This window comes from Panthera leo, chromosome B4 (genome assembly GCF_018350215.1).
Source record: "Panthera leo isolate Ple1 chromosome B4, P.leo_Ple1_pat1.1, whole genome shotgun sequence".
Classification (NCBI taxonomy): domain Eukaryota; kingdom Metazoa; phylum Chordata; class Mammalia; order Carnivora; family Felidae; genus Panthera; species Panthera leo.
Genome location: NC_056685.1, coordinates 121,591,090 through 121,618,312, shown reverse-complemented (window position 1 = coordinate 121,618,312; position 27,223 = coordinate 121,591,090). Strand labels below are relative to the sequence as shown.

At 39.5% G+C, this 27,223-nt stretch overlaps 1 protein-coding gene across 3 annotated transcripts in view; it reads left to right on the top strand.

Annotated features, from left to right (window-relative positions):
• The window catches only part of GNPTAB (N-acetylglucosamine-1-phosphate transferase subunits alpha and beta), a 73,168-nt gene extending 46,771 nt beyond the window's left edge, over positions 1-26,397 (top strand). The window contains exons 1-15 of one of the 3 annotated variants that reach the window (XM_042947510.1): positions 1,525-2,410; positions 2,601-2,762; positions 3,488-3,667; positions 3,890-4,060; positions 6,045-6,168; positions 7,485-7,688; positions 8,583-9,685; positions 12,182-12,381; positions 12,630-12,849; positions 13,754-13,867; positions 15,007-15,092; positions 15,323-15,421; positions 19,396-19,563; positions 22,539-22,629; positions 24,942-26,397. In XM_042947510.1, the coding sequence (XP_042803444.1) occupies positions 2,273-2,410; positions 2,601-2,762; positions 3,488-3,667; positions 3,890-4,060; positions 6,045-6,168; positions 7,485-7,688; positions 8,583-9,685; positions 12,182-12,381; positions 12,630-12,849; positions 13,754-13,867; positions 15,007-15,092; positions 15,323-15,421; positions 19,396-19,563; positions 22,539-22,629; positions 24,942-25,019 (3,138 nt within the window). In that variant the 5' untranslated portion in view covers positions 1,525-2,272 and the 3' untranslated portion in view covers positions 25,020-26,397. Of the gene's footprint in view, positions 1-1,524; positions 2,411-2,600; positions 2,763-3,487; positions 3,668-3,889; positions 4,061-6,044; positions 6,169-7,484; positions 7,689-8,582; positions 9,686-12,181; positions 12,382-12,629; positions 12,850-13,753; positions 13,868-15,006; positions 15,093-15,322; positions 15,422-19,395; positions 19,564-22,538; positions 22,630-24,941 lie in introns of those variants that run through there. The other 2 variants (XM_042947511.1, XM_042947509.1) reach the window with 2 other exon arrangements.
• The last annotated feature ends 826 nt before the right edge of the window (positions 26,398-27,223 follow it).

The following is a 27,223-nucleotide window of genomic DNA, read 5'->3' as shown; positions in this document are numbered from 1 at the left end:
TACATTCTACCATTTGGTTTATGCTTCAGTGCTACTGGTTGCTGAGTGAGTGTGCAAAAGAAGTAGAGAACATGGACTTATCTTCAAGCTACTTAGAGTCATGTTTTGGAGACAGTATGTGTGTATGTGAAGTATTCAAGCAGCAAGACAAGACAGTGTGATATTAGGTATCGAGCAGAGTAGCAGAGGCTTCGGGTTGGCATTTAGAGTCAGGAAAGGTCTATGTGGATTAGAGACATGAGAGAAGTTTTCAAAGACTAAGAGCCTGTACAGATCCTTGAAGGCTGACCAGGGTGTTTGTTCCGACAGGAAGGACAGTGCGGGTGGGGGTGAGAACAGCATATTGTCCTACCTGGACTCTGTTCCCTCAAACCTCTATTCAAGGCACATTCAAGGTAACAGTAAATTATTGTAATACTGCATTGATGCTCATTTTAGTGACTTCCCTGAAATTACCTTATGCACCTGCTCTTTTAAAGGATAGTACCCTTTGGCCTGTTTTATTCCTAAAGTAGGCACTTCAGTAGATTAAACAAACAACTCTGGAACTGATTTTAGTTTTAGAAAATTCTTGAGTTGTCTAATTACTGGAATGAGTTTATTTTTCATTTATATTAGTTGGCATGTTTTTCCCCTAACCTTATGCCACCATGTATAGGTATATCGATCCATTATTCTAGATAATGCTATAGTAAACAAACATCCTGAAATCTCTGGCTTAAAAATAACAAACCTTTATTTCTCCATCAGGTTAAAGAAATGTCTGTTGTGGGTCTGCGGTGGGTGGGTGTAGAAGTTGTTCTCTCTTTGAGAAACTTATAATTTAAAGAACTTAGATGAAATGATAATTTCACATAAGAAGCTATATATGGAGGCAGTTGCCCATAGTTGCCCAAACTAGGAACTCCAGCCTTGGGCACTTACTACACCCACTTTTCCTTACCACCTCCTGTCTCCCTGCAGAAGTAATTAAGTGTCCAGGATTAGGGTGCCACCTAGTGGCTATCAGAGGATACTTCCTCCCCAACTTTTTCACCACTCACAACTTGATGGCAGCAGAAAAGCTTGTTTCAACATGTAAATAGTTCCTGAAGCTCTTTACCTTTCATCTTTCTAATTAGGAAAATGTCTATGAAATTTCAGAATGGTTTTTCAGACTACAGTCATTTCGGATAAAGAGATTAAGATAAGCATATTTACCCAATGTTAAAACACTACATTTATAAACATTTGGTGATTTTATATTCCAGGGAGCCCTCAGAGGTGCTGTGGGAGGCAGTGAGGGAGGGAGGGGTGAAGCAGGGGAGGCTGGGGTGGGCAGTGAGACTCAGTAGATGTCCGGATAGAAGAATATCTGCCCTGCCTCCTACCTGTCCCACCACATAGCAAGGTAGGATATGACAGCAGTGGGAGCTGACCTTCGGTGAGTGCTTAGTATATGCCAGGTGCCATTAGCGTGGAAGAAGGTAATCTGTCAGAAGACAGTATTCACTTGTGCATGGACATGCCCATACACCCACACACAATTTGTGTTAAGGGGAAAAATATAAATGAAATTCTAACTTTAACTTCTAGTTTTTGGCATAAATAAGCTGATGAAACATTGAAAGATGAGGTAAATATAGTCATGTGGCATATACAAGAGTTCAAAATGAGCCCATAATGATTTATGTTTGCTCTGTTTTATAAAGTAAGAAAGGATGTCATAAATTAAGGAACTGGCCCTGTTAGAAGAGTCAGTTGGGCAGAAGGTTTTGCTTTCCAAGATTAGTAGTTTCCAATCCTCCCTACCCTTTAAGGTCTGAAAGCCTCTTTTCATAGGAAATTGAATGATACAGAGTTAGAACATGAAACAGCTCAAGGGTGGTGTGGACTCTGGTAGTGGTGGGAAAGCCTGTTTGTAAAACATGTTGATGTTTGTGATGTTCCCTTAGACATGATTTCTTTGAAAGCTTTGCCCCCAAAAGCGCTTTTCGTATGGAAGTCCTACAGTCAGTCCTGTCAAAGGTACTCCTCTTAAATGTGGGGCACAGAAGCCGATTGGAGACCCTGCTAACAGGCGTGCTCTCTGCCAGTCTGGGCAGTTACTTTGCAGGTTTCTCCCAGTAGAAGCAGATTGGTAATATTCTAGAACAAAGGTCACAATTGGTGACCAGTTGTGTTTTGTTTGAGAGCATGACCATCAAAAACATTCGAGTCAGCATTGAAAAATGGGGAGATTTCTTACAACACTCGGGGATCCTGGTGTCTCAGGATCTGGCCGCATTTGTCAATGTTGAGCAGTGGCTGCAGCTTGTGGATGGCCCTGAAATGTCCCATTTCCCACAACTTCACCACTCGCTCTGCTTTACATGCCTGGTCTCTTCCGTTCACTTGGGAAGTTTGTCTGGCCTCTTCAGGTCTTCTTTTGGTGATAATAGCCTTACTAGTTCATAATCTATATAAAGAGATACATTTAATCTTTAAATATATATACAATATGTTTAAGTATACATCATACACTATGTATATATTTAAACATTAAAGATCAAACTGGGATCAAACGTGTCTCTTCTTTGAGGTTGAGTTTTTCTCTGGGTAACCCTTCTGTTATTTTACAGTTGCAATTGTATTCAGAGGCCAGTGTAGCACTTCTGAAACTGAATAACCCCAAAGACTTCCAAGAACTGAATAAGCAGACCAAGAAGAACATGACCATTGAGGGAAAAGAACTGACTATAAGTCCTGCCTATTTATTGTGGGACCTGAGTGCCATCAGCCAGGTAAGGCATGAACCTGGATCAAGGGTTTAGATTGTTAAAGATTTGTAAGTCATTATATTAGAAGGAAGAGGATTTCCAGAGAGAGGAGTTGATTGGAACTTTTCTAATTTTCCAATCACTGCCATTGGTTAACATTAACCGAAGTGACCTAGAATCAGATCCGAGAAACTTCTCTCTTTAGAAAGTGCAAAAGGGGGCAACTGGGTAGCTCAGTTGGTTAAGTGTCCAACTCTTGATTTCAGCTCAGATCATGAGCTCATGGGTTTGTGAGATTGGGATTCTCTCTTTCTGTGCCCCCACTCATGCACACGCTTGCTAGCTCTCTTAGAATAAACAAACTTAAAAAAAATTAAAAAGTACAAAAAAAAGTTGGGTACGTATGTATGTATGTATGTATTTATTTATTTAGAGGTGGGGAGGGGCGGAGAGAGAGAGAATCCCAAGCAGGTTCCACACTCCTGGCGGAGCTTGATGTGTGGCTTGGTCCCATGACCTGAACTGAAATTAAGAGTTTGATGCTCAACCAAATGAGCCACCCAGGCACCCTTGTGTTGTTGTTTTAAATATGCCAAGTGTTTCGCATTTTTTTGTAATGTTCAAATGTAGGGCTTGGTCTTTAAAAGTCTGCCAGAGCCTGAGAGCAGATTGGGCAGAGGGATAGCCAGGAGGAGAAGGTATGACTTAAGTGGTATTTTACATCTTCACGTGTGAAATGGTTTTCTCAGTCTAAGCAGGATGAAGATGTTTCTGCCAGCCGTTTTGAAGATAATGAAGAGCTGAGATACTCCCTGCGATCCATTGAGAGGCATGCTCCGTGGGTTCGGAATATTTTCATTGTCACCAATGGGCAGATTCCCTCTTGGCTGAACCTTGATAATCCTCGAGTGACAATAGTCACACACCAGGTCCATGACTTTCCATGTATCACAAGGCTGTGGTTTTTCTGTTGCTCACTGCACCTTTACCTATCCCTCATTTCATTCCCCGTACCCTCCCCCTCCCCACCTGCATCCCCTTCATTTTTCTTCTCATCTCCCTTCCTTCCTCCCATAACCAAAACCAAAACAAAACGATTCTTATCCGCCCTCTTTTTCTCTTGCCTTTTTATGTTGTCATTTGCTTAAAAGGATGTTTTTCGAAATTTGAGCCACTTGCCTACCTTTAGTTCACCTGCTATTGAAAGCCACATTCATCGCATCGAAGGGCTGTCCCAGAAGTTTATTTATCTGAACGACGATGTCATGTTTGGGAAGGATGTGTGGCCAGATGATTTTTATAGTCACTCCAAAGGTCAGAAGGTGAGTGCCTAAGAGGAAGGGATGCCTAGCTTAGAAGTCACTTAGAAGTTATAAACAGTAGGTCAGGACATCGAGTATGCGTACTACTGTATTCAGTTTTGAGTGCTAAGCTCAGGAGAGTTAATAATTTGGGAGTACAAAAACTGTTCCCTAGTAGTTTTTTACTTTTCTGCCCTGTCAGACACCTAGAACCCACGTTCTAAATTATTCTATTACAATAACAGTAGAAAAAAGTAAAGTCACTATGAAATATGAAATCGTGGTTAGAACATCAGCAAAATGGCCAGGATAAAAGTGAGCTCACTTTTCTGCTTACAGCCGTGGATAAAATTTCATTTAAGGCAGTGGTCTCACTCTGGCTTTGAGAGGCATGATGGGGAAGTGGCTTTGAGCACAGAGCCCGGAGCAACAGTTGAGGACCGTCCTGGGCCAGTGACTAGATGTGGGTTTCCTGTCTGCAAAGTGCGGAAGCTAGAAGTACCCCTGTGGCGCTGTTGGAGGGAATCAGTGATGAGTTGGAGACTTAGTCATAAGCTTTTAAGTGCCAGAACCCTGCAGGTGGAAGTGCTAACTGCACAGAGCTACTTTCCTGTTGCTGTTTATGCTTCCCCAGAGTGCTCATCCTCTCCTCCCCTGTTCACTTGCCTCCTCTGTGTTTGTGGGGCTGCCACGCTGAGCTGCGGCTCGGCAGTGGAGACGTACAGAATCGGGGCCTTGAACGGCGATTTCCGTGCCGGCAGGTATGCCCTGGTGCGAAGAGTGGGAGTTCAGGAGACTGAAATCCGGACCAGAGACTAATTCCCATCTGAATTGAAGTGAACTTTGAAGAACAAATAGGAGTTAACTAGATGAAGAAAGACACTCCAAGTAGATGGAGCACGCAGAGGCATGGAGTGCATTTTTTAAAAAATTAATTTAATTTAAAAAGTAACCTTGTGGGGCGCCTGAGTGGCTCAGTCGGTTAAGTGTCTGATTTCAGCTCAGGTCATGATCTCACCACTCATGAGTTCGAGCCCCGTGTGGGGCTCTGTGCTGACGGCTTAGAGCCTGGAGCTTGCTTCTGATTCTGTGTCTTCCTCTCTCTCTGCCCCTCCCCTGCTCATGCTCTGTCTTTATCTCCCAAAAATAAACATTGAAAAAAATTAAAAAAATAAAATAAAATAATAAGGGCGCCTAGGTGGCTCAGCCAGTTAAGTGTCTGACTTCAGCCCAGGTCATGATCTCACAGTTTGTGAGTTCGAGCCCCGTGTCAGGCTCTATGCTGACAGCTCAGGGCCTGGAGCCTGCTTCGGATTCTGTGTTGTCTTCTGTCTTTGCCCCTCCCATGCTCATGGTCTGTCTCTCTGTCTCTCAATAATAAATAAACATTAAAAAAAAAAAAAAAGCAACCTTGTACCTTGTCACTCATTTTGAAAGCAGGTGAGTTCACAACTCAGAACACTGTGCTGATAATGTATCACAGGACCTTATGCACAGACGTAAGGATATTGAGAGTTCATCTGCTGCTTTTCTCAGCCTTGGGACAAGATTATACATAAACACATTTGGGAGTTAATGACAGTTGTTAACAGAAAAGCAGTGACTTGTATGATATACTTTCCACCTGCTTTGGCACGTTTTTTATTCACATTCAAGCCTGACATGTTGCTATTTTATTTCAAAATACATTGTAAGACCATGTGAAAAACTAACCCATGAATTGAGTCCTTGTCTGCTTTCCTTGAGTAATGGAAAAGAGTAAATGTACTTAGTAAGAATCATCAACAGAGCAGGAGGACTTTGCAAACTGTTGCAGGTACCTGCAGACTTAATGCAATATATGCCACATGGATGCAGACAGCCCAGGGAAAATTGTAACCTTTTCTAGAGGCTCACTCAATTTCTTTTCTTTTTTTTCCTTTTCTTCTTCTTCTGTTTTTTAAAAGGAATCCTACTTTGAGATTGGAAAGTGTCAGAAACCATTTTCTTTCTGGCTTTGTCCTAGGTTTATTTGACATGGCCTGTGCCAAACTGTGCTGAGGGCTGCCCAGGTTCCTGGATCAAAGATGGCTATTGTGACAAGGCTTGTAATAATTCAGCCTGTGATTGGGATGGTGGTGACTGCTCCGGTAAGGGTGTGTTAACATGTAATTTGTTCATGTTTATGGACTTTTTTCATTCTTTTTTTTTTTTTTAACGTTTATTTTTGAGAGAGAGATTGAGCAAGTGAGAGTTGGGGTGGGCAGAGAGAGAGGGGATAGAGCATCCAAAGCGGGCTCCATGCTGACAGCAGCGAGCCCGACTCAGGGCTTGAACCCACAAAATGCGAGATCGTGACCTGAGCCGAAGTCAGATACTTAACCAACTGAGCCACCCAGGCACCCCTGAACGGTTTTTCATTCTTTGTCATTATTGAATATGTACAGTGACTTAAACATTCTGCTTGTATGAAAACAATCAGTAATCCATAGATTCTGGAGATAGTAGGGCTACTGTCCCCATGTAGATCAGTTTTTTCATATTCGCCATTGTTGAGGGCATATTTCCATGCTGGCCCTGCACTTGAAAATGCCTTTTATTATTTAAAATACGAGAGTCAGGAATAGCCTTAATTATGTAAACTCAGAGCAAGAATCATTCTGACTGGGTCTTGTAGGAGCTCACAGCTGGTGGCTTTCAGCAGCAGCTTGCTATTAGTGAGTAACTAAAGAGAAATAAAGATCTTCTCTCTTCAGCATCCCCCTTACATGGTTATGTTTACACTTGTTGATAATAACGTGTTTTTACATTTGTTGATTGCCTTTCAGTTTATAAAGCATTCTCCATTATTCACTTGAATTTTTTAGTCACCTAAGGAAGAGAGAATATGTGCACAGGTATCATCCCCATATTCCACATGCGGAAACAGATTTGGAAACGTGTTGAGTATTAGAAAAAGCAAAGCTTTAAGTTGTAGTCTGGTCAGATCTATCCGATGCACTGAAAAATATAAGCAGCTGCAATAAGAGAATGCAGACATACCCGGTGGATCTGTGCAGTCCAGAGAACTCAGCCCCTAATAGAACTTTAACATTTGGTAGTGATATTGGCACCCATGTTTGGACATGTTTTGGCAGTTCTGACAATCAGTCTTCAATAACCTCTTCCTGTTTTCCTGCTCCTCCACACAACCTCCACACGCCCCCCCACACGCCCCTTGGAGCAAGTTTGTACTTCAGGGCTGCACAGCTAGTGAGTGCCAAGGCCTGGTCATCCCATGCCTAATCCTCTGGCAAGTGATGTCCCCTTTTTAGTTTGTTTTCTTCTTAAGGTACATGAAATCTGGGTGAACCTTTTCTGACTGAAATGTAGGCATTAATCTCAATAGCACTATTGAGAAAGAGAAACTGCCCTTTGTTCAAGATGATAAGCACAGCAGGATCCTGTTCTCTTCCTTCCTCTACAGGTAACAGTGGCGGGAGTCGCTACGTCGCAGGAGGCGGGGGTACTGGGAGTATTGGAATTGGACAGCCCTGGCAGTTTGGCGGAGGTCTAAACAGTATTTCTTACTGTAATCAAGGATGTGCTAATTCCTGGCTTGCTGATAAGTTCTGTGACCAGGCTTGCAATGTCTTGTCCTGTGGGTTTGATGCTGGCGACTGTGGGCAAGGTATATTTATTGCCGTAAAAACATATTTAGAATAAGGGGATCAAAATCCTTGATGAGTAGAGGGGAGTTTGTTGTTATTTAAAATAATTACTCTCTATGTATTCTTCACCCATCCTTGCATTCAAACTAGCAGTAAGTGAAAAGTAAGAGATCTTTAAAAAATAGTAGATACTGGAGCTGCTGCTTTTCCTGCTATTGCACCAGTCTGGCTGATTTTGTACTAAGCAGATATACCTTTGTTGAAAATATATAGTAAAGGTTTAATTTAGAAATAATAAAAAGAGACCTTATAATGTACTAAATCCAATATAATGAATATTGGATCTTTTTTCTTTTAGTGTTTATTTTGAGACAGAGTGAGAGAGAGATAGAGGGAGAGAACAAGCAGGGTAGAGAGGCAGTGAGAGAGAGAGAGAGAGAGAGAGAGAGAGAGAGAGAAAGAAAGAATCTCAAGTAGGCTCCACCATCAGCACAGAGCCTGATGTGGGGCTCGGTCCCACAACCCTTGGATCATGACCTGAGCTGAAATCAAGAGTTGGATGCTCAACCAGCTGAGCCACCCACGTGCCCCTGGATCTTGCTGATAGCTTATCAGTGGTGGTCGTTTGGGCAGAATGTCATACTTTTTCAAATGGACACAAAGCTGAAAGTTCATCACTGAAATCTGCCATATCTCTATAGTAAGTTAGACCCTGCATTTCATGTTGATAATAGTGATTGCTTCAGATAGTAAAATGAGCCCTATAACAGCAGCTCTTGTGTTAGAATGTTTGATTATTTTGAAGTCAATTTAAAGTCATTCTTAGAAAGTGAAAACTCAAACCTTCAGAATTAAAGGAAAAGGAGGGGAAAATGCCTCATTTTTTAAAGTCATGTTTGTGTTTTTTCCTCTAGATCATTTTCATGAATTGTATAAAGTAACACTTCTCCCAAACCAGACTCACTATGTTATTCCAAAAGGTGAATGCCTGCCTTATTTCAGCTTTGCAGAAATAGCCAAAAGAGGAATTGAAGGTGCCTATAGCGACAACCCAATAATTCGACATGCTTCCATTGCCAATAAGTGGAAAACCATCCACCTCATAATGCACAGTGGAATGAATGCAACCACAATACATTTTAATCTCACGTTTCAAAATACAAATGATGAAGAGTTCAAAATTCAGATAATAGTAGAGGTTGACACGAGAGAGGAACCCAAAGTGAATTCTACAACCCAGAAATCTTACCAAAATTTGGTCAGCCCCACGACACTTCTACCAGAGGCAGAAATCCTGTTTGAAGATATTCCTGAAGAGAAACGCTTTCCAAAGTTCAAGAGACATGATGGCAACACAACAGGAAGATTCCAAGTGGAGATGAAAATTCCCCAAGTGAATATTTCACTCCTTCCGAAAGAGGCCCAGTTGAGTCTCAGTAACTTGGATTTGCAACTAGAACGTGGAGACATCACTGTGAAAGGGTACAACCTGTCCAAGTCAGCTTTGCTGAGATCATTTCTGAAGAACCTACCAGATGCTAAAATAAAAAGAAATCAAGCTATAATAACAGATGAAAGAAATGACAGTGTAGAGGCCCCGCTGGAAAAACAGGTTCACAAAAGCATCTTGCCATATAGCTTGGGAACATTTGAAAGATTACAGAAGTCAACTTTTCCAGCAGCAACAATAAAAGTGAATGGCCACTACCAGAGTCAGAATCCACCCCCAGACTTAGAAATGGAAGGCAAATTTAGATCTGAAATTCTGATCCAAGAAGTAAGAGGCGAAAGTGTGTCAAAAGAAAAACTCTCATCTCGAATTGTTCCACTGCAAGACCAGATGGCAAAAGAAAAAATCACAGGGAAAGAACAAGAGAAACACAGAATGGAGGAAAATGTGAACAATTATATCGATGTTAATGAAGTATTACCTGGCAGAAAACTGCAGCATCACGCAGACAGTTACCTGGGCTTTTTGCCATGGGAGAAAAAAAAATATTTCCAAGATCTTCTTGATGTAAGTTACATCCAGCCTAATTGCGTCCCATGCTCAGGAAGAAATAAATAACCTTGTGAGTAATAACTATAATAGGTGCCATTTATTTAGGACTTCCTGTGCCAACCATTGGACTAAATGTTTTTTTTTCTTTTACGTGGTTTAATATAATTGTCCCAATACCCTTAACATAAAAATACCTTATAAGGTTATCCACTGTCAGGATCCCCATGCTACAGTTTAGAGTGAAACAGCCTTAGAGTGAATGAGTTGGGAAGTTAGCCAGGGGCAGGCCCCGAGTAAGTAGTGGAACAGGGATGGCACCTTACCTTCACTTGGCAGGTTGTGATTTCAAAAAATGCTTTTGTGTATGTTGTGTGGGTCAGACCTAATATTTCTCCAATTTTACTGATGGAAAATACCCCAAGGTGCAGATATATTCATTAGCTTCCAGTGTGAGCCTAGCCTCGAAGTTTGAGTGCTCACCCTCCTGTACCACGGCCTCCGCGGTGTCATGGTGTCATTTGTACATCTGCCAAGTGCTGGCACTGTGGTCACTGCTGGGGAATGCAAGACTATTAGAACACAGCTCTTGGAGTCTCAGGGGGCAAGCTGGGAGGACAGATTTGTGTGTAAATAATTATAGCAAAGTGATAGGGGTCTCTTGAGGTAGGGGCAAGGAGTCCAAAGGGAAAAATTCCTTAACTCCACTGAGAGTATTGGGGAAGGCATCGTGAGGCAGTGCCCCATAAGCTGACCTTTTAAAGGTGTGTAGGAGTTGACCAAGAAAAACACTGTGGTCTAAGCTGGATCGTGAGCAGAGCACAGTCATGAGTAGATGTCCAGCTGGGAGAAAAAGAGGATGAAGAAGGGAACTTATTAATCTCATTGTCTTTGGAAAGTATTTGTTCCTGACACAGTAGTCATTTACTAATTGTTGAGTGAGGGACTGCGGAGTTCTTGCTTATGACGATTTCCTCACTTTTCCAAGCCCCTTTCTTTATTTTATGTTCTAAATGTTTATTTATTTTGAGAGAGTGAGCAAGTGGAGGAGGTGCAGAGAGCGGGAGAGAGAGAATCCCAAGCAGGCTCCACACCATCAGCACAGAGCCCAATGTGGGGGCTTGAAAACATGAACCGTGAGATCATGACCTGAGCCGAAACCAAATCGGATGCTTAACTGACTGAGCCACCAGGCAACCCCTTTATTTTAAGTTACAAAAGTGTTGCAGGCTAGTGGTAAAAACTGCAAGCAATCCAAAAAATACACAATGAAAAAGGGAAAGATCCGCATCTTTCCTTCCTTAATCTCCCTACTTGAAATAATCACTATGAAAAGTTTCGTGGATACTTTTCTGGTATTTTTATATAGATATGCAAACATACAAACTATATAATACCTGTTTTGCAATGGTGAAATGACACTATTTATATCTCTCTGCCATTGCCTGTTGATTTAGTGGTGAGCAAACCCATGCCAATGTCATTGTTTTTTAATAGCTGTGTTTGTTTTGCAATTAACAAATAGGGTTGCAATAAATACTCTTGTACACATATCTTACTCTGGAGGAAGTTTTTACTTCTGTGGGTAGAATTGCTATGTTACAGTTAAATTTGACTGTGTCCTTCTGAAACCCTGTACTGCTTCATACTTCCACAGTGTATAGTACAAGAGTGCTTGTTTCTCCACAGGCTAGCCAAACAGCAGTTAATGTCAGTCTATGGTGTTTTGTTTTGTTTTACCAGTCTGAGAAGCAAAAATATTTCATCTTCATAAAGTGTGTTCATATATTTTGCAAATATTCTTTACCCATTCACTTAGTTCTGCCTCTTACTGGTTTTGACAGGGCTCTTTATGATTTATAATAGTAACACTATTAAGATGGCAAAACAGTTTTTTAGTCCTTGTGTTCAGAACTCAAGTGCTGACTGCTTTGGTGTCATCAGTAGAAATAACTTGATATTGATCGAGTTATCAGGGGCACCTGGGTGGCTCAGTTGGTTAAGCAGCATCCAGCTCTTGACTTCAGCTTAGGTCATGATCTCATAGTTTGTGAATTTGTGCCCCACATTGGGCTCCATGCTGACAGTGTGGAGCCTGCTTGGGATTTTTTCTCTCTCTCTCCCTCTCTGTCTTCCCCTCCCCTGCTCGTGCTCTCTTTCTCTCCCAAAATAAATAAATAATCTTTTTTTTTTTTTAAACACAGTGCTATCAAATTTGTTTTTAAATACATTTTCTAAATATTGCATTGAATTGGCTATAAAATTTCATGCTTATCCTTGAAGAATACCCTATAGAACTGTATCATACAACAGTTGTTCACAAGCCAATAGTGGTGTTACTTTCACTGAAATCTAGTTTAGTTCTGCACTTAGGATCCTTAAAGTGACCTGTTAGTGCTCATTTCATTTGCCATTGTTAGTGGCTAGTTATATAACATAGTACCTTTATCTGTTAACAGAGTATACACTTGTGCACTAAACACAGCGCTGTGTTACATGGAATTCTCTTTTCAGGAAGAAGAGTCATTGAAGACACAGTTAGCATACTACACTGATAGCAGACACACTGGGAGGCAACTAAAAGATACATTTGCAGATTCCCTCCGATATGTAAATAAAATTCTTAACAGCAAGTTTGGATTCACATCTCGGAAAGTCCCTGCTCACATGCCTCACATGATTGACCGAATCGTTATGCAAGAACTTCAGGATATGTAAGTATTGATTGTTTGAGCTGCTTGCACATGCTCAGAGCTGCTTTAAGTCTGCTAAAAATGACACTTCGCTGTGCTACATGTATGGCTCTAATACTTGATGACTGATGTGTTGAAGGTTTACCTAAATAAACAGGAAAGAAAAAGATTCTAACTCCACAAATATTAGAATATATTTTAATGTAGATGAATGTCTATATATATTTTTTAAATGCCCAGAGCTCACTATATATGTTATGTTTGGGCAGGTTTCCTGAGGAATTTGACAAGACGTCATTTCACAAAGTGCGCCATTCTGAGGATATGCAGTTTGCCTTTTCGTATTTTTATTATCTCATGAGTGCAGTTCAGCCACTGAATATATCTCAAGTTTTTGATGAAGTTGATACAGACCAATCTGGTGTATTATCTGACAGAGAAATCCGAACACTGGCTACCAGAATTCATGACCTGCCTTTAAGTTTACAGGTGTTGTATTTTTTTCCCTAAACTTTCCCGTTTTCTCTTACATATTTCAGTACAATGCAGGTAAAAGTAATTCTCTTAATTATGTAATGAAGCTGTTCACAACTAGTCCATTTTTGGTGCCAGAATTAAACCAAATTTGAGGTTCATATTTTATGAGATTACGTTTCTGGCTTTATGCATTGCTATTGTATTATCTGGAGAAGAGCCAGACTGTCCCTGCATATAAGATTGTTGTGACAAGTTCATTCAGGAGTTTCGGGTGTGGCCAACTGGAGTTATGTCTCAGCCAGGCCTAGGTTGTTGCACAATCCCCAGTGTCACGGCATCCTCTAGTCCCAGGAGTGAGAGAGTCGCTAATGGAGAGTGCCAAAATGAATCTAATCACAGGACATCCCATCTGGGCACTCCACTGACCACCCTGTGTAAAATAGAGCCTCACAGTCCAAGACGTATTACTTCTAGATGAAGATGAGATATTTGTGTTTGTATTATCTCATTCTGTTTTTTCTAGGGTGTTTTTATTTCAAGAATCATCTAGTCAGACTCTCTTTGAAGATAGCAGTTAAATTAAAAAAAAATTTTTTAAGTTTATTTTTGAGAGAGAGAGAGAGAGAGAGGGAGAGAGAGGGAGGGAGGGAGGGAGGCAGGCGTGAACGGGGGAGGGACACAGAGAGAGAGGGAGACACAGAATCCAAAGCAGGTTCCAGGCTCCAAGCTATCAGCCCAGAGCCCATGAAGTGCGCATGACTTGAGCCGAAGTCAGCCACTTAACCAACTGAGCCACCCAGGTGCCCAGAAGATAGCATTTAAAGAAGTTTTGGAGACATTTACATAATTTTTATTTTTAAATCATAGTTATTACTTGTATTATACATAGGTTTATCCTTTTATTTTGCTTTGTTAGGATTTAACAGGTCTGGAACACATGTTAATAAATTGCTCAAAAATGCTTCCTGCTAATATCACTCAGCTAAGCAGTATTCCACCAACTCAGGAAGCCTACTATGATCCCAATCTGGTAAGTGGCATGAGTTCCTTTATGTAAAACAGAAAATATACTTTAAACAGTAGAAGCAGGCTCTGTATTTATCTTTGGTAGAAAACAGTAGTGCAGATAATCCAGAATCGTTTATATCTTGCTTTTCTCCTGCCTAGTGGATGATAAACTAACGTTGAGACTGGTTGCTAATATTCTGTAACCAGACATCTGTTCACTAAGTATAGCAGGAGATAGCCAGTGAAAATACTTGAGAGAGTTTTGCTGGTGGCACATCCTGTGTTCACACTCATTCAGGACTTCCCCCCACCTGTACTTCTGTATCTGTCCTTCACTGTCTGTCTTTCCTCCTCTAGTTTTCTTTCTAAAGCTTATAAACTTTGGGTTCTTAGTAAGACTTTACAGTTACCAAACCCCTGCACTTACACAGAATTTGCACGTTTCTCAGGAATATGATTTACAGATAGAAAGCAGTTATTCTTGTGTTGTTACAGGCACAATTAAAGATTATTGAGAGATTTTAGTTCCCTTTTGAAATGCATATTTTCCTTTATTAATTAGCAAAGCATTTCAGTATTTGCCAGCTTTCTGGCATGAGATTTAGAATCAACAAATAAATATCCTTTGTATGTTAAGAATTAAGTAAAGTCTGCTAACGATTATAAGTTAGTCTTGAGGCTTATGCAAATAAACTGCTTGGAGCATGAGTACCAGTTATACTGGCAATATAAGTTAACATTACTCAAGTGAACTCTTAGCAAGATGTTGGCTTCATTACTGTAAGTAACTGATTACATGTAGGTTATTTCCTAATTAGACTTTAAGAATGACAGGTTAGCTTATGAGTATCATGTAGACCAGTTCATAACAGTTTGTTAAAAATTTTTCTTTCTGAAAAAAAAATTGTAACAATAACTTATGAGACTATTTTAACAGATAGTATATAGTAATGTGTGATTAAAAAAAAATTATAAAAATAGGCTGTTAGCCTGCAGGCTATAGCATGCCAATTAGATATTTTTCAAATATTGGATTAAAATATTTGTCTTTATTACTGAGCCTTTGGTTCCCTCCTCCCCCCTTAAATTTTACACTGAGGTTAGTGCTTCACTTGCCTCACCCTGGTCTTGGCCTGATGCAATGTCTGTATTTTCTCATAGCCACCAGTCACTAAGAGTCTAGTAACCAACTGTAAACCAGTAACTGATAAAATCCACAAAGCATATAAGGACAAAAACAAATATAGGTAAGTAGTACGTACATTTTCTCTGTTTAAGAATAATTGTAGGAGTCTGGTATTTTCATAATTTTACAATAGTTTATCTCTTAAGCCTTTAAAATTTATGTGAAATTGTTTTCTTTAGTAATACCAAAAGGTTAAGTCATTCTCAGGATGTTGTAAACTACTTTTCTTATTGAAATTTTGTTTTTATTCCCATATAAATATTTAAACTCTTTAAATGTTTTGATAATTAGGTTTGAAATCATGGGAGAAGAAGAAATTGCTTTTAAAATGATTCGTACCAATGTTTCTCATGTGGTTGGCCAGTTGGATGATATAAGGAAAAACCCCAGGTACTTTCTTTTTTTTTTTAACCCGTAAACTTTTTTGAGTACTTTTTTAAGTTCATAGCAGAGTTGAACAGAAAATAGAGAATTCCCATAACTTTAAACAATTACCTTTAATTATGCAAACAAACAAGAGAAGGAAGTGGCTTGTTTTGTTTGGAGTAGATGGAAAGGTCTAATGGTGAAGTAGAGTTTGAGCTACAGAAAGCAGTTGCGAGTTGAGATAGGGTTCCCCCAGGCACAGGGACTAGCATGGACTTCTAAGAGTTTGGTGACATAAGCTATTCAGTGAGGCCAAGCCGTGGGCTCCATTGTGGGGAGTGAGGCCAGACAGCTGGGACTCTTGTAGCCTTTCTAAAAAGGTGCTTCCAGAAAAGTTGTTTTGGCAGTTAGACTTTTTAATTCAAAGTTCAGATTAGTTTCTGAGGAAAAAGAAATGTTCTCATAAATGTGAAAATGAATCCAGTAAACTTCAGTCATTCCTTGGGGATGAATAAATGTTCAGGTTTATATTAGCCTTGAAAATTTCCAGCCTGGGAACCCTAACATTTGCCTAAGATAGTTTGATAAAAATTGGTTAAAACCTGCATTTTTGTGTTTTGAACTTTAGTGGGAAGCATTTCATCAGGAAAAATTTCATCAGGAAAAAAAGGTCTTTTTTTCCAGGAAAATTGAGTATTTCTCACCTGAGTCTTTTAAAATGCTTTTGTAAGTCTTTAGTTTCCTTATATGATGATTTTATTTATAAATGATCAGAAGATATAAAATTTCTAGACATTTTAAAGCCATGGTATTTTTTTCTGAAAATCTCATTCCTGGTTGTGGGTGGGGGCAGAAATGGGAATTTTAAGAAAAATGGAAACACCTTTAATGCTTATTTAGTATATTTAGTAATTTGGTACAATACTTCCTACAGAATAACAAGTATTTCCCAGAAGCCAAGCAAACAGTAAGCCATCATAATAATCACCCGGCTTGCAGCTCTCTGTATTTGCTGTTCCCTCTGACTGGAATGCCCTGCCCTAAGTTTTAAAAATAACTTTAAAAACCAATTTCAATACTTGCTTTTTGCTTCTCCCATTTGTTGGTGTGCTCTCTCAGTCATTTAGTTATCTATAGCAATACCATGTGAGAATTTGTAGTTTTCAGTTGTACCTTATACTTTTATGTCTTTGTGCCAGTTTGAAAGTTTTTGGATGAGCAGTTCATAGACCTACATGGTACTTAAAGAGACAGGATTTTAACTAGAAAGACACATGGCAGTCCAGGCTTAGTGTCTCCCCTGCCCAGATACCTCCTGTGACCTTGAACAGTCTTACCATTTTTAACTCTTGATTTGCTTTGTTTTACTTTTATGGGTGCTCATTTATTTTTCTTTTAATGTTTATTTATATTTGATAGAACACAAGGGGGGAGGAGAAGAGAGAGAAGGAGACACAGACTCTGCAGCAGGCTCTAGGTTCTGAGCTGTCCACACAGAGCCCAATGTGGGGCTCGAACCCACAGACCATGAGATCATGACCTGAGCTGGAGTCCGTTGCCCATCCGACTGAGCCACCCAGGTGCCCCTGTGTGTGCTCATTTTTAAGTTAGGAGTGGAAAACCAGTATTCTGACTGAAAGTTTAAGGACACATTTGCACCATTAACAAGGAGTCTGGGCTAGGCTGAATCCAGGCTTTTTCTTCCAGCCTCCTCATCTCTGCTGCCCTCCTGCTTGTGTTGGCTTCATCTTCAGGCGGGAGATAGGGCAGCCACAGTAATTCTAGATGGCCCTGCAGATGGAGCCATGCTCTGAGGCAGAAAGGGACTGCCCCTTTTGTGCTGTCCCTCCACTTTTACTCCAGTCACTGTGAAGAGGAGGGATTCATGTAGAGTCAGGAGCTGCCTCGGGGGTGAAGTGGGCTTGCCTCCCTTTGAATCAGCTCATGGGGAGAGAAATACTGAACAAAATGCAAATTCTCTTTGGAAGAAAGGGAGTGGTGTTTGCTGGGCACCCAGCAGGGTCTGCTTTAGTTACTTGTATCCACCCCCACCCTTTGTCTCATGCACATGCCTCCTTCTTTCATTTTTCCCAACTTTCTGAAAAATTTTGAAGATACAGAAAAATTGAAAAAAAAATAGTACAATAAGTCTCATAAATACTTAACCCAGATTTTAAAATTGTCAGCATTCTGTCATATTTGCTTGATCTCTTTTTATCTACACATACACAGACACACACAGGTTTTGTTTTTGTTACTGGATGGTTTTTTAACCATCTGAAAATTAGTTTCAGATATCCATATACTTTACTTCTCATTATTCTAGTACATATATTCTAAAGCCAAACCATTCTCCTTTATTTTTATTTTTTAAACATTTTTGAGAAAGAGCATGTGCGTGCATGGGGTAGGGACAAAGAGGGGTGGGAGAGACAATCCCAAGCAGGCTCCACACTGTTAGAGCAGAGCTTGACGCAGGGCTCAAACTCACAAACAGAAATCATGACCTGAGTTGAAAACAAGAGTCAGACACTTAACCGATTGAGCCACCAGGAACCCTCAAACCATTCTCCTTTATACCAAAGACCATTAACATGTATCTGAGAACCTTAACAGTGACTAATACCACCTAATCATCTATATTCAAATTTCCCTAGTTGCCTCCAAATGCCCTTTATAGCTATTTTTTTTTAAATGCAGGATATAATTAAATCAAGGCTCATGCATTGTTATTTTGTTAACCTGCCTTTTTAGTACTCCTTTAGTTTAAAGCAGTCCTCAAGTTTAGAGAGTAGATAGGATAATGAACTTTCACCCATCACTCATCTTCAATAAGAAGTGATTTATGGTTGTTCTTCTTTCATCTAAACACATCATTCCTTTACTACCACTTCCTGATTGTTTTTATGTAAATCTCAGACACTCTATCATTTTATCTCCAGATTTATATATATATATTTCTCCAAATATATTTATAACAATATATTTATAACAACAAATTATAACAACTCTTTAAAAATAACCAGAATATCATTATTTACTCCTTAATATGATAAACTAGTCAGTGCACACATTTCTCCAGTTGTCTTTTCTAAGCATTTATGTTTTTTAAGTTTATTGATTTGAAGTGGTATCAAGTAAATTCACTGCATTTAAATCTACAGGTTTTCCTTCAACCTCTCTTAGCCATATAATTTTTTGTGTGTATACGAAGAAATCCAGTTATATATTCTGTATTTACTTTGGATTTCTCTGATTGTGTCTCAGTTCTGTGTGTGTGTGTGTGTGTCTCTCAGTTCTTTAACATGTTCCTAGGTTTCTGTTTTTCCTATAAATTGGTAGTTGAATCTGAGAGCTTTATTAAAATTTGGTGGGGGTATTTTTGTTGTTACTTCTTTTTTTTATTTTAAAATGCACAAGTACTTCAAAACTGGCGTTATCCCTGACTATTGTTTCAGTGGGTGACTTTGCCTTGAAGGGAACTTGAAACAAGTAGGGAAGCATCTGTCATGTGCTTTTTGCTAGAACAGTAGTATCTTATTGGTTGTTTGGAGATATATTAAGAAGTCATCAAACTCACAGAATCTATAGCTATAAGGTACCATATCTATGTCACTGTTCTTAGTAGTATAACTGTGGCAGTTTAGAGAACTTGCTTTCAGGTGCTTAACAGTTTTTTCCCTGGCTGCCAACAAAATGCTCTAGTCAGTAAACTACATTTATTAAACACTTAACTGGGGACATGCTAAACAGAAATCATTAAATTAATTTACTCCCAACAGCTAGAAGGCACTTTTAAGATTATCTTCCCTAGCTCTTCTTTGTTTTATAAGTGAGGAATATCCAAAGAAAATTTTATAGGATATTACGCTCCCAGAGAATCATATCCGTACATGCAACAGCTTGGAACATGAGTTCATTTAAAATATATTTGGAATCTACATTTCTTGTTTTATTATGTCAAGATCATTCTTACCCCAGATCTCTATTATCTCTAGGAAGTTTGTTTGCCTGAATGACAACATTGACCACAATCATAAAGATGCCCAGACAGTGAAAGCTGTTCTCAGGGACTTCTATGAGTCCATGTTCCCCATACCATCCCAGTTTGAGCTGCCAAGGGAGTATCGAAACCGTTTCCTCCACATGCATGAGCTGCAGGAATGGTAAGGTCTCATGTTCACATATGGGGTGTGTGTGTGTGTTTTAGAGAGATGAAATTTCTTTAATGTATTATTTGATCTATAATTACTTTGTAAAAATACGCTTAAAAGTTTTTATTGAGCTTACTGGCCAAGCACATCTGCTGAGCCTCATTCTCTACCATAAGAATAGCTACCCTATTTCTTGAGTACCTGCTGTATGGGAGGAGAACATAGTAACAGAAGCTGAGTGATTTGCTCAAGGTGAAGTAGCTGAGAAGTGGTAAATCCAGTCTGATTTCCAACCCTCCAGTTCCACTGTAATCCAAAGCTATTTTATAAATGTTTCCTTCATGTCTTATTTTACTACTATTTACCCCATGCAGGGCTAGGAATACATAGACGAGAGGAGTATGGTGCCAGGCTGTGAGGCATTCACAGTCCCTTCAGGGAGACAGGCTGCAGGCAAACAGTTGTGATACCAAGTGCTGTGGCATGGTTCAGTGCTACTGGAGTTTGGATGAGGGAGTAGCTAATTCTGTTAGGGGAAGGTGACATTTGGACCTGGTTTTGAATTATGAAAAGGACATTTCCAGGTAGGAAAGCATGTTCCTGGTAGAAGAAATGGCATGTGCAAGGCACAGAGGTGTAAAATAGAGTGCTTTGGAGAGAAGGGAGAGATTGTGAAGGGCTGTATCTGAATTAGGCTTTTTTTCTGTAGAGAATGGGGCTCCCCAGAGAAATTTTTTTAGATGTTTGTAGTGATCAGACTTCATGATTTGGAAAGATAACTAATAGTATGGGGTTGGACTGGTGAGGAAGTTGTTTGGAGTGAGGCAGTATTGTCTAGAAACTGGAGGCAGGGATACAAGTACTAAGCATTTTAGTAGTTATGAAACAGTCAGTCAAGGTGTGAAGCAAGGACACACAGTTCAGGAAATAAGGAGAAAGCAGTAGACAGAATTGGGACAGATTGTAGAGAGAAAATTAGCAATATTGGCAACTAGAATACTTTGGTGTCTTGGAGTTGGGAAAGTGAGACAGCATGTCGATTGCTAATATTTATATGTTTTTATTTTTGAAATGAGAAGTTATTACTAAATTGTGGGTCTTGTCTTCTAGGAATGGTTTCTCCTCATTTTATTTTCCTTTAGCTCAAAGGAAAGAGATTTCTGGATGGTTTCCCCAAATCCAGTTTGTGACTTAATTTATCTTCAAGGGCCTAATTGAGTGAGAAAAGAGTGGGCTTAAGAGTAGTTTGAGAGGACTTTGATTTCTGTGCTATACAAATGAGATAAATCAGGTGTAGGACCTTTTTTCAGTTCCCTGATCTGGGGGCTTCATTTTCCTCATCCTGCTCCACTTCTGGATCATCTCTCACTGCTGAGCTCCAACACCACCCTACCTTCTAGAAACTTTACTTTTTCTCTTTCCTTTCATGACATCGTGCTCCTGTGTCCCCTATTACCTTTCTCTGGTTTCCTGATAGGCTTTCTTCTTGTTCCTTGGGTACAGCACTTTCTGCACTGTACAGCAGTCTATAGGGTGCACTTGTCTCTCCTGGTAAACTGTGAGCCCACTTCAGGAGCAGAGATGGTGTCTTACTCTTTTTGAGTCCACAGTGCCTCTCTAGCACATGGTAGGTGCTTGGTGGATGTGAGTGACTGAGGAAACCTCTTTTAAGGTTCTCTGGTTGCTGGGACAATTCTTTAGTTGTGTTACAGTCTGTGGTTTCTTGGCTCTTTAAATTACATATTGATTCTGAATGACACTGTAGACATTAACTGACTGCATTGGTTGTGATCCTATTAAGAGACATAGGAAATACAGGAGGAAAAACAGACGTACCATTATCAATACGGGACTTGAAGTAGAGACATCCACTGCCAAACTGTAAATGAGGTTCTGAACTCAGTGCAGAGGCCTAAATTTGGTAGTCATTAATATATCTTACAAGCCTATGTTAAAAGCATATGTTTAATCTTCATAATAAATTATTTCCAAATTACAGATGAGGAAACTGTGCTTTACTGCCTCTATCCCCAATATCCTATTTCCAAGTCCAGTTGCTTCTACTCTCAGATTGTCTCTTCTGTTGCTTCTTTCATTCTCACTGCCCTTCACTAGGTTTTCATACCCAGACTAATGTGACTGCCTGGCTGGTTACCTCTGGTCACCTGACATGCATCCTTCAGATGGCCACCTTTTTCACCCTGATTGTCTCTCTCACACAGACACACACCTGCCATTTCATATGCTTTCCCACTAGAGTATTATGTCCAAACCCCATTGCATGGTTTTCCAGAACACCTGCAGTTTATGCCCACCTGCCTTGCCGTGGCTTAGCTCTCTCCCTGATGCCCCCTAGGCCTGACTTCCTTCATTCTGCAGGACTCAGCTTGCTAATCTGACTCTGCTGATGCTCACAGCCTTACTCAGCTAAATGCTTTCCCTCTCTGCTTTAAGGCTTGAATGAAATGTCACCATCCCTGAGGTGCTTTCTTCATTATGCTGTTTTCCCCAAGACTTTGCTTTTGATAATACATTTTTGGGTCCATCTTGTGTGATGGCTGTTCATCTGCAGGTCAGTGACTCCCCAGGTCGGTAAACACTTTAGAGCATGGACTTCGTCTTGTTCATCCGTCTGTATCCACAGGAAGTATTGACTGAGTGACGATGAAGAAATGGATATGAATGAATAAATAAAAGTAAATGAAAGTGTGCTTTTGTTTAAATTCTAAATGCTAGAAGTAATTTTCTTTTGAAGTCCTCTTTTCTGCCTGGATAACTTTTACAATTCAGATATAATGTTTACCATGACATAATGAAAAATCTGAACTCGTGTTGGAAACGTACATTGTATTAACATTTTCAAATTGCCTCCAGTGATTTTGTGTTTCAAGACTTTTTGGTAAACTAGCATATAACTAATACAGTGAAACTATGCACAGAAACCAAAGACTGTAAGACAAACATATTTGTTTTTTCTCTCTGAATAGGAGAGCATATCGAGACAAATTGAAGTTTTGGACTCATTGTGTACTAGCAACATTGATTATGTTTACTGTATTCTCATTTTTTGCCGAACAGGTAAGTGTTACATATTTTATGTGGGGATCAAACTGTTTTTTAATATGTGAATATTTGATTCTTTTAGTAAGTGACATTAATTCACAACAAGAAAATTTTAATTTCTTTTGGCATATAACTCAGGTGTCGATATGTCAAACATATTTCAAAATATTCAGGCAACAAACATAATAGCTTTTTACTCATTTACCTTCTGGATACACTACGAGTATTCTTTTTTACCTGGAACTCAGTAGATTAACTTGTAGACATCAAGCTAAAACAAAAAATCTCTAAGTATTTCTAACCAAAAAACCACCTAGAATCCTCATCTGATACTGATTTTGTATGGGCTTCCAATTTTTTTTCTTATAACCTTTCTAAAAGGTGACCACCACAGTGTCTTATCTTCAGGTCTCCCAGTGTTCTGTGGACAGTGCCCATTGTGCTTGTGTTTCTCTCAATTACATTTCCTTTGAATTGCTAGGAGTTCTCTCCATGCAGGCATGCACACAACTCCTTTAGGAGTATAAGGGAGGTTTGTGAGGTAAAAAGAAAGGGATCAAAGAATCCTTATTTGGTGTAGGCATGCAATGCTCTAAACAGAAAGGGCTGAAGAAGAAAGGGAACAGTGTCTGGGCTGACCTGACTTACTGGGGCATGCAAACCTCACCTCAGCCTTCATTTGAGGTGACTGTTGAGTGGAGATTTTCTAGCTGTCACTCATGGGAAACTTGCACTGAGTTTACATAAACTGAGAAGGAGGAAGAGGCTGAAGTATTGAGAACCTTAGAATAAGCAGTGCATGGGCCTTCTGCTCCAAATGGAAGGAAATGAAATGGAGATTGGGCAGTTGAACAGGATTGCTATTTAATCTTCACCTGCATCCCAGTAAATCTTGTTCTTGATATTTGTTGCCATTATTCCTGGCGGGTAAAAATCTTAGAAAAAAATCTTCAAAAAAAATTGTTCCTGCTTTAGAACAGAGGTCCAATGAGGAACGTAGGAGTCAGCTGTGTGCTGGCCTGTGATGGGGAAGGAGAGGCATCTCGGCTCAAAGGAACAGCTCATGGCAGTGGGAAGGAGCAAGAGGGCCAGTCTTTCATCTGTGTCATTTATACCAGCAGAGAACAGGGAACTAGAGAGGAAGAGGGAGAAAAGGGAAGAATAAATCCTGTCTTGTCTCCTTGCTCTTTACCTACTTGAAGCAAATTCCTTAACCTCTACCACGCTCCCCAACAAACCAGCCAGTGCTGCTGCTTCCTCTGCCCCACAGTCCCAGCTCATCACTCAAACCGTGGTGGCCTGTGCTTGGGCAAAGCCCTGCTTCTACCTTGAGATGGAGGGGTAGACAGTATGATCCCAAATTGAAACCATAAAGAACCCATTTGTTTTTCTCACTGACACTTTGTTATGATGGGGGTCAGGTTTTTTCAGATGTATCATGGATAAATTTTTTTTTAAATTTTTTTAAATGTTTATTTCTGAGACAGAGCATGAGTGGGGGAGGGGCAGAGAGCGAGGGAGACACAGAATCCGAAGCAGGCTCTAGGCTCTGAGCTGTCAGCACAGAGCCCGACGCGGGGCTCGAACTCACAAACCTGAGATCATGACCTGAGCCGAAGTTGGTCGCTCAACCAACTGAGCCACCCAGGCACCCCGGATAAATGGTTTCTATAAGTATTTATCCAAGTTCTAAGCCAATAATTTACAAAGTAGCGTTTTGTGTTAAAACCCATTTCAAACTCAACCAACTGAGCCACCCAGGCACCCCGGATAAATGGTTTCTATAAGTATTTATCCAAGTTCTAAGCCAATAATTTACAAAGTAGCGTTTTGTGTTAAAACCCATTTCATAAATTAGGTATTACCTATATTTTCAAATGATATTGCTATGTTTAAGGGGAAAGTGATAGGATTTTAATACACGGTTTTAAAAAAAAATTGACATATTTAGTCATTTTCAGATCAAGAGGCAGTGTTTTAATAAGCTACACAGGTTTCTAGAAAGACTTGACAAACAGGTATCTTGAAAATAAATGTGCTTGGTAATCACTATGTAAAAATTTGTGGTTATAGGTCTTTTAAATAGTGGAGCTGGGCCAAAATAATTTTAATCCTTGTGGGTTTAAGTATTTTGTGGGCACATATCTAGGCATATTGACTCTATAACAAAAGTAGTAGTTGGTTTTATTTTGGGGAGGAATGATGGAGACTTGTTTGCTTTTTTTTTTTTTTTATGTAGAAGACTGGAAATGATTAAGGTCATATGACTATTAGAATTTAACGTGTGTCGACATGGAGAAAATTTATTTTCTGTCTTTATTATCTAGTTAATTGCACTAAAGCGGAAGGTATTTCCGAGAAGGAGGATACAGAAAGAAGCTAGTCTCGATCGAATCAGGGTATAGAAGATCTTCATTTGAAAATCATCTACCTCAGCATTCACTGAGCATTTTAAAACTCGGCATCACAGAGATGTCTTTGTGACATCAGCCAGCTTGGCCTGAAGAAGGAAAAGCATCCAGTACAATACTTGTTTTGTGGTGTGAATATAGCCTACTGACCAGTAATTGTGTAACCAAGACATGGAAAACTTGTGTGTTGAGCAGCTCTGGACTGGTTTTACTTTAAAGCATTTGCTCCTGGACCCATCATTCTTTTACTGAAAAGGCTCACTGACAAGAGACAGCTGCTAAGTTCCCATAGCAACCATTGCCAATTAACTTTCACATGAGAAGCCTTGGCTAGCTTGGGAGCCATTGCTAAGAGAACCCAGTCTTTGCATTCCAAAGCCTTTTGCTGTGGTTTTACATTTTTGGATTTTTTTGTTTTTCCCATTTCCTATTTTTAAAATAAGTAGCTACTAAGTTAACTAGTTACCCTTGCTTCCGAAAATAATGAATTGGGATATCTAAACACATTTTTATAAATGTTATTTAAGTAATGCAACAATACCACCTCCTACTGGCAATACCTAAATTATGGATTTTATTAACATTTAAGACTGTAAGTGGTCAACTACTGAGGAGATCAATGACTGACATCTGAAGTACTTTGTGCTTGTTTACTTCAGCCCCTAAGAATGTGATTTCATGTGGAGGCCTAATTACAAAGGGCTAGAGTTAAGTAGCAGAGCTACCTTTCAGATGTAATTATGTTTTGGAAATGTACATATTCAAACAGAAGTGCCTCATTTTAGAAATGAGTAATGCTGATGGTACTGGCACATTACAGTGGTGTCTTTTTTAATACCCAGTATAGTTCTAGTAGCTATCTCTTTCAGCTGGTTTCATATAATGCAGGGGTCAGCAAACTTTCTGTAACAAGCCACATAGTAAATATCTGCAGGCCATATGTATCTCTGTTGCATATTCTTCTTTATTGTTTAGGTGTTTTGTTTTTTTTTTTTAACCTTTAAAAATGTCAAAACCGTGTTTAGCTTGCAGCTGTACAAAAACAGGCCACCAGCTGAATTTGGCCCACAGGCCATTGTTTGCTGACCACTGGGATAGAGAACTAGTATTTTTATGTATGAGTAAGCCCTGATGTTCAGCTCTATTTTATTTATATCATTATATGGTGGATTTCTGGAGACCAGATTCCGTAAGTCCTTTTTGAACTCTAACAGGTATTTTAGATCATGATCTCAACAGTATTCTTTCAAAATGGCACACATATTTTGTAAAAAAAACTTGTAAATACAGTGTTTGTGCTACAAGAGTTATGTATTTCAAAATGTGAAATCTCATAAAAACTTACATTTTGTCTGATGCTTTGATTTTTAAATCTTTGAGGAATGAGTTTATTGTTATCCAGAGTCCATAATCACTTGAGTGCTTGTACAGTGTATCAGTGTCTACTGAACACTACTGATAATAAATGGAAAGTAGTGTAGGAAGGTAGTACTATAACATACTGGAGAATGTCCTTTTATAGGGGGGAAAATAAGTTCTAAATGGGATTTATTATACAGTAAAAATTTAGGATGTATATGGGTATTCTAAGCATGAATTTATTATAGAAAAATTGTAGAGAAATGAATGGGTGTACTGGAGATTCTGTAGTTAAATGAATAGTCCGTATCTAATTAAGAACATAACAGATAATGTGATAGAAAACAGAATCCTAGAATATTCATAGAACCATTCATCTAAATGGTTCTGTAGAATTATCAGAGTGGAAGAACCTCAGAAGCTGATGAGTTTCAAAAATTTTAAAGCCCCAGAACCATTAATTCAAATGAAATCCTACCGAAGACTAGTGTGTAATATAGAAGGAAAGCTCCTCATCCTGCTTGACCCCAAGCTGATGCCTCTAAACTCTCAGCCTTGATAGGAAAAATTTTCAAAATGACTCCCTGGACTACCCGTTGCATTTTATCATCAAGGACACCAGAGTTAGGAAGATTATGTGATTTGTCTAAGATCTCACAGTCAGAAGTATATGTAGTCAGACTTCTGGGATTTGATGGACATTGTTTGCTACAATTCAGCTTTCTCCCAAAATGTGGGAGGCAGTACCTGGTGTTTACCTCAGAGACTTATGGTGATGATTAAAATAAATGGCAGATGTAGTATACCCAGTACAGTGCCTGGGAAATGACTCCTGCCTG